The sequence below is a fragment of the Gracilinanus agilis genome, chromosome 3 (assembly GCF_016433145.1).
Source record: "Gracilinanus agilis isolate LMUSP501 chromosome 3, AgileGrace, whole genome shotgun sequence".
NCBI lineage: Eukaryota > Metazoa > Chordata > Mammalia > Didelphimorphia > Didelphidae > Gracilinanus > Gracilinanus agilis.
Window position 1 is genome coordinate 254,259,085 of NC_058132.1, and position 7,933 is coordinate 254,267,017.

The window sequence follows — 7,933 nt, forward strand, 5'->3', positions numbered from 1 at the left end:
TGTATTATTAACATTTTCTCAATCACTTTCTTAAATCTAAACCATCAACAGAACAGTAAATCAAAACCCTATTTGTAACACTTGCCAGTTCTCATACTCCCAATTTAACATCATCTGCTTTCCTGGCAAGCTAGTTTGAATTGGCTAAAGAACATGTCTGATCTAAGGTATAGCTCATTCAAAAGATACAGATTAGCTAATTGGTATGGAGGAGTTGCTTTTATATCAAATATATCTGTGTAGAAATTCATGAATATGGATTATATTGTAGGAGTTCCTCTTCCTTTTCCAGTTAAGCCTCTGCATAGCTACCAATGTGAAATTCCCAAATCATAGCTCTAATCTTGTCACACTCTTACTGAGCAAACTTCAATTTTTTCCTCGTACTTCCAGGATCATACTCCTGTTGACATTTGACATTTAAAGCCCTTCCCAACCTGGCTCCAATCTCTCCAGATTATATATATAAATTATATATATATATATATATATAAATTATATATATATGTAAATTATATATAAATTATATATATATATATATATATCCTGTATATACTCTTTGGTCTAGCCAAAGATGAAGAGAAGAGGGATTTATTAAGTGCCTTTTATGTACCAGGCATTGTACTAAGCCCCTAACAAATATCCCCTCCTTTGATCCTTACAAGGAAGGAAGGAAGGAAGGAAGGAAAGAAAGAAAGGAAGAAAGAAAGAAAGAAAGAAAGAAAGAAAGAAAGAAAGAAAGAAAGAAAGAAAGAAAGAAAGAAAGAAAGAAAGAAAGAAAGAAAGAAAGAAAGAAAGAAAGAAAGAAAGAAAGAAAGAAAGAAAGAAAGAAAGAAAGAAAGAAAGAAAGAAAGAAAGAAAGAAAGAAAGAAAGAAAGAAAGAAAGAAAGAAAGAAAGAAAGAAAGAAAGAAAGAAAGAAAGAAAGAAAGAAAGAAAGAAAGAAAGAAAGAAAGAAAGAAAGAAAGAAAGAAAGAAAGAAAGAAAGAAAGAAAGAAAGAAAGAAAGAAAGAAAGAAAGAAAGAAAGAAAGAAAGAAAGAAAGAAAGAAAGAAAGAAAGAAAGAAAGAAAGAAAGAAAGAAAGAAAGAAAGAAAGAAAGAAAGAAAGAAAGAAAGAAAGAAAGAAAGAAAGAAAGAAAGAAAGAAAGAAAGAAAGAAAGAAAGAAAGAAAGAAAGAAAGAAAGAAAGAAAGAAAGAAAAGAAGGAAGGAAGGAAGGAAGGAAGGAAGGAAGGAAGGAAGGAAGGAAGGAAGGAATGGAGGAAGGGAGGAAGACAGAAAGAAAAACAGAAAGAAAGGCAGAGAAAAACAGAAAGAAAAACAGAAAGAAAGAAAAAAGAAGGAAGAAAGGAAGGAGAGAAAGAAAAAAGGAAGAATTGATTAAGATCTAAAAAAGGAAAAATGGATAAAAAGAAGGAAACTATTTATTAAGCAGTCACTATATTCCAGACACTATGTCTTAGGAGCAAATGAACATTCTATGATAAAATATATGATAGATAAAGAAGTCACATGGATTTGGAGGCGCATCTTGATGCTAATTGGGGTTTCAGTTTCTTCATCTGAAAAATAAATATAAGGAGGCTAAGAATTTTCACTGGATAAAGTATAGAACCAATACAATTAATCTGTACTGGTGACATATAAATATAATTTTAAAAGGAATGTTCTTTTAATCTTATGAGACAACGTATTTTTTCAAAACATTAATTTTATTTGTATTCTAAATTGTGGTCATCAACAAAAATTCAAACAGAAAAAATATAAAATAAGGATACATAAGCTATAAATCCCAATACTAATGTTTTGAATATTTATTAAGACATTAATGTGAACAAATACCCTGTTTGTTTTCCATATCCCTTTTCTGATATTTTGCTTCTCTGTATTTTTTCATTTAGTTGCTAAATGGTCTGTGAGGTCCCTTTCTCCTATAAATGTGTGATTATGATCCTCTGAATTTGCCAGGAAGCAGATTTACCTCAGATATAAAGAAACAATTCCTAGAAAAGAAACCTAGAAGAAACTTCCTAGAAATGAGAAATGTTCCAAAACAGAAGAAGCTATCTTAGGAAAGAGCTTAAAGAGTCATACAGAAGTGTTATTTGACCACAACTAAGCACATAGTAAATAACATTCCTGCTTAGACACAGGTTGGACCAGATGAGAGCTCTGAGGTCCCTTGGAACTCTTCAGTGTTTTTATAGAAGAGAGAAGATGAAAGATTTCAAGAAAGGAGTGGCAGATTAAAGAAGAAAAAAAAAGCAAGAGCTTTGGGAAAGGGATTTAAATAGAATGATTAAAAATTAAGAAACCTGGGGAGGCTATGAGATATGATTTCTCCTTGGCAAGATCAAAACAAGGATGAATTTTTATCTATATTGCATAATGAAATGACACTGCTGATTTATAGGTTCAAGGAAGAGTAGGAGGAGCTAAAAGATGACAGTGAGATTATGTGAATGAGAGTATTTAGATGACTGATAATGAAGTTAGGAAGTAGGCAGTGGTTAGGTCCTTTTAGGTTTGCTTGGAAATGACCTGTGAGAATTTAATATCAGTTTGCACCCTTTTTTCTTGGTACCCTAAGATCAGTTTGGAGGTGTTAAAAGGAAAGTTTCATATTGAATTTGAAAACCCATTCTCTAGTAAACTGAGTTTTGGTTCAGCCAGCACCCCTTGGTTGGATTAAGAACAAAGCCTGAGGCTTATCTACATACACTGGGAGGATACCAGAAGCCTCTTGGCTCCCTGGGGGTCCCGGAAAATGCTTGCTTCTTGTCCCATGTGACGAAGCTCAGTGGGTCTTTCTGACTAAGCAGCAGGAGTGAACAGAGATGTGAGGTGAACAGACCCACCATGTAGCTATGTGCCTTTTCTTTTTCCAACCTGCTTTTCATTATTTAATAAATAATTATAGATTAATATACAGTCTCTAGAGAATCTTAATCATACAGACCTTGACCCATCTGGAAGAGGAAAGTCAGGGTGAGAAGCAAACAGGAAGAGGCAAAGTCATCATTAGTAGTAACTTAAGGTGAATGGTTATTGGAAGAAGAAACAGTAAGAGTCATAATGAAAAGAAATACAATCAATCTGACTAATTGAGGAGAGAAGTTGATTTGTTCCATCATCTTTTCTTACTGTACCCTCTCTCATGTTGATCTAATCAGTTCCCATAGATTCAGTTGTCATTTGACCATCTAACTTGACCGTTTTGTTAGCTATTATTATTATTACTACCACTTTGTCTCTCTACTCTCTCCCTAATTCTCTGACAGAGAGAGGGAGAGAGAGAAAGAGGGGATGGTGTAGTTAGATGGTTCAGTGGGTTGAGAGCCAGGCCTAGGGACAGGAGGTCCTGGGTTCAAATCTGATCTCAGACACTTCCTAACTGTGTGACCCTGGGCAAGTCACTTAATCCCCATTGCCTAGCCCTTACATATACATAATATTGATTCTAAGGTGGAAGGTAAGGGTTGAGAGAGAGAAAGAGAGAGAAAGAGAGCCAGCCCTCTATTGTAACATAGTCCATTGGCTGTGTCTGAAAATGCGTCTCACAATATATCTCTAATCCATTACCTCTCTGTCAAGTGTGAGTCATCATTAGTCTTTTGGAGTCTTGAATAGTCATCACATTGATCAGAATTTTTATCTCTTCCACAGTCATTTTCCTTTAGGGTCTATAGTCATCATAGAAATCATTTTCTACCATCACTCTGCATAAATTCATAAAGTTCTCCCTATTTTCTCCCAATTCAACTCTCTAGTCATTTTTAATGAATTAACAATGTTCTATTACTTTCATATACCATAATTGGTTCAATCATTACCCAAATGATGGACTCTTCCTTAGCGTTCAGTTATTTGCTAAAATAAAAAATGCTTTGTAAAATATTTTGTATATATGAGTACTCCTTTCAGCCAGTCAGCTGATACATATTTAAGTGTCTACTGTGTGCCTAGCACTACATTAAGAACTAGAAATGCAATAAAAGGTAAAAGACAGACTCTGCTCTCAAGGAGCTCACAGTGAAATGAGAGTGATAATATGCAAACAGCTATGTACGAAGGAGCTATAATCAGGAAAAATTGGAATTAATCAACTGAGAGAAAGCACTAGAACTAAAGGGCATTAGGATAGGCTTTGTGCTGAAGGACATATTTTATCGACTTGAAAAAAGCCAACAAACCCAAGAGGGAGAAATGAAGAGAGAGAGAACCCAGAATTGGGGGACCATCGGGAAAATGTTCAGAATAAGAAGATAGAGTGTCTTTTATGAGGAATAGCAAGGATATCAGTGTCACCAGATTGGTGTGTGTGTGTGTATGTGTGTGTGATTTATAAGGAGATTGTAAAGGTCAGGGATAGGGCAGGTTATGGAGGACTATGAACAACAAACAGAGGATTTTACATTTGATCCTGGAGGACACAGGAAGCAATTGGTGTCTATTGACTGGTGTGTGAGATAGCATGGTCAGACCTATACTTTAGAAAGATCACTTCGACAACTGAAGAGATGTACTGAATTGAGGAGAAACTGGTGACAGAAAGACCAACCAGCATGTTATTACAATAGTCCAGATGTAAGGTGATAGAAATATTTGTACAAACAATATCAATTGATTTAGAATTTGAAGAGAAATAGATGAGGAAAAAATTCTTGTAGCAAATTTCTCAAATAAAGTTTTATCATAGAGAATTTATAGAGGATATCTATTAATATATGAGTACAAGAGCCATTCTTCAGTAAATAAATGATCAACTGTTATTGTTTTGAAGGAAAGAAATCCAACAACCATATTAAAGAAAATCTTCAAATAACTGGTTATAAGAGAAATGAAAACTCTGAGGTTCCATGACACACATTAAATTAGCAAAGGTGACAAAAAAGGAAAATGTCAGTTGTTGGAAGGCCTATCGGAGGTCTTTAGCACTATTGCACTATTGCACACTATTGCACCAGTGGTGTAGTTTTAAATTGTTCCAGACATTCTGGACAATTTGTTCTCAACAAAAGTCACTGACACGTGCATGCTTTTTGACACAGCAATACCACTTACTATTCAACTTATGAAACCATGCTGACTGAGTCTACTACAAATTTAGGTTACACAACTCAACTGGGCTTTTGTACAATTCTTTTCACATCCCTAAAACTCACTCTCCCACTTAGCACAGTGACTCTTACAAACCTTTTTCATCCCTCTTCAAACCTTCCATGGCTGTTCCTTTCTCCACCCTCAGAGGTGAGAATTTTGCTCTAGAATTTACCTAAAAAAAAAAAAAAGTTTAAGGAAACATCCATTTATCAAGAACTCCCTCTACTTGCCTCCTCTTCTCTCCTCTATTGCCTTTTTACCCATCTCATATAATGAAATGGCCTCACTTCTTGCTAAGACAAAACCCCTCTACCAGTACAATTAATCTCATTCTGACACCTATTGCCCAGCAGATTGTCCCTTCTTTCATCCCTGCTCTCTCACTGTCTTCTATCTCTCCTTTCTGCTGGCTGCCTCCCTATTACCTGCAAGCATGCCTGTGTCTCCCTCATCACAAAAAAATTTTCACTTGATCCATTCAACCTTGCTACCTATGAGTCCTCCCTTTTTTAGTTAAACTCCTTGAGAAGATAGTCTATAATAGGCACCTCCCTTTCCTTTTTCTTCACTTTCTGGGCTTTCTATTAAATCCCAAGGTCATTTTCAGGCAAACTGCTACCTAACCATATCTCCCCTATCTTGTACTCAGGAAGCTGATATTTTTATACCCAAGTGTAAGACTTTGCATTTGTTCCCACCGAAGTGGATCTTATTAAATTTAACCTAATGCCTATCAAGATATTTTTGGATCCTAATTTGGTCATACATAATAGTGTATTAGCTATTTCTCCAGGTTTTTTATCATTTGAAAACTTAATGAGCATGACATCTAATGCCTTTATCCCAAGTCCTTAATAAAATTTTTAAAGAGTACGAAGCTAAGAATAGGCACTTGAGGTGCTCCACTGATGCCCTCTTGCTATGATGACTTTGGAACATTAATGAATTAGACCATCCAACCAGTTCTGAGTTAACCTAATTGTGTTATCATCTGGCCCACATTTCTTCATCTTCTTCATTCAAAATTTCCAAAGCAGAACTCATTTTCTTACCCACCCAACCTACCCTCTTCTTAACTTCCCTGTGTCTGAAGAGAGTACTACCCAGGTTTACAACTTGAGAGCTACTCTCAACTGACTTCACCCCCTGTCCCCAATATCTAATCATTTAATAGGTCTTGTTGATTCTACCTCCACAGCATCTTCTGCATCTAAATATTAGCCACTGTTATTCTTATATATCACACTTTATTTACTCAGATGGTCATCACCTTAGTTCAGTCCCTCATTACCTCTTGCCTTGACAATTATAACATTCTCCTAAATGGTCTCTTCATTTCAAATCTCTCCCCTTCCATTCCATCCTGTGCATAGCTGCAAAGTAGTAGTTCTAAAAAACATGTCTGAGCATATCAGTTCCTTGCCGGAAGAGCTCCAGTGCCTCCCTGTTGCCTCTAAGATAATATACAGATTCCTCTATTTGACTTTTGAAGTCTTTCACAATTTGGGGCCAACCTACCCAGGCTTACTACAAATCCTATCCACACACTCTACATTCCAAGCAAATAGACCAGTCCATCATACACAATGTGGTGTGTACTGCTTCGGTGCCTTAATAAGAAAGACTCCATTCATGTAATATAATCATCATTAATCCCACCTCTGAGAAAGTCTGATTCTTTTCAAAATTCATTTAATGTGTCACCTCTTTCTTACATAAGATCTTTCCTGACTTTGTTAGATAATTACTGCCTCCCTCTCCTCTATACTAATCTCCTGCATTCACTTAGTATATCTTTTGCATTTATATATCTATGCACTAGAACAGTGGTTCCCAAACTTTTTTGGCCTATTGCCCCCTTTCCAGAAAAAATATTACTTAGTGCCCCCTGTCACATACTATCACCACCCCCTTACAGTTATTCACCACCCCCAAATGTACCTGTGGCTATCACTGCTCCCTGGATTGCTGCAGCACTCACCAGGGGGCGGTGGCGCCCACTTTGGGAATCATTGCACTAGAGTATAAGTTTTTTTGTTTTATCTTCATTTTAATAACAAATTTTCGTGTAAGTTTTACAAAGTTATATGATTCATGTTGTCTCCCTCTTTTCTTCTCCCCCTGCTCCTGGAATTGACAAGCAATTCAATCTGGATTGTACATATATTATCATTCAAAACATATCTCCATATTATTCATTTTTGTAAGCAAATAATCTTATAAAACCAAAATCCCAAACCATATACCCAAATAAACAAGTGATAAATCATATTTTTTCTGCATTTCTAAGATTTCTTTCTCTAGAGGTGGATAGCATTCTTTTTCATAAATCCCTCAGAATTGTCCTGGATCATTGTATTGCTGTTAGTAGCAAAATCTATTACATTTGATTGTCCCACAATATTTCAGTTACTGTGTAACCGTTTTCCTCATTCTGCTTATTTCACTCTGCATCAGTACACATAGGTCTTTCTAGCTCTTTTTGAAATCCTCCTGTTCATCATTCCTAATAGCATGAGAGTATTCTATCACTATCATATACCGCAATTTGTTCAGTCTTAGAATATAGGCATCTTGAGGCGTGGGACTCTTTAATTTTGGAACTTCAGTGCCTATGACAATGTATGCTACTAAGTAGGCATTTAATATGTATATATTGGTTGACAAAATTTGTTGTTGACAAAATTAGAATCATTCACCATTTTGCTATTATTTTCCTTCTTGCTTCCTAAATGTTTTTATTTGGCTTTTTGGCTGTAAAAAGTATCTGATTCCCATAAAAGCAAAAAAGCTTATCCTTGTTGTAGAGGTAGTTCACAGGTTTACTTTTCTCA

General features: G+C 35.6%; 1 protein-coding gene across 1 annotated transcript in view; it reads right to left on the reverse strand.

The window, feature by feature from the left end:
• Positions 1 to 2,783, reverse strand: part of DHRS9 (dehydrogenase/reductase 9) — a 49,769-nt gene extending 46,986 nt beyond the window's left edge. Inside the window, exon 1 of the mRNA XM_044669096.1 lies at positions 2,717 to 2,783. Within this exon, the coding sequence (XP_044525031.1) occupies positions 2,717 to 2,783 (67 nt within the window). The remainder of the gene's footprint in view (positions 1 to 2,716) is intronic.
• Between the last annotated feature and the right edge of the window lie 5,150 nt (positions 2,784 to 7,933).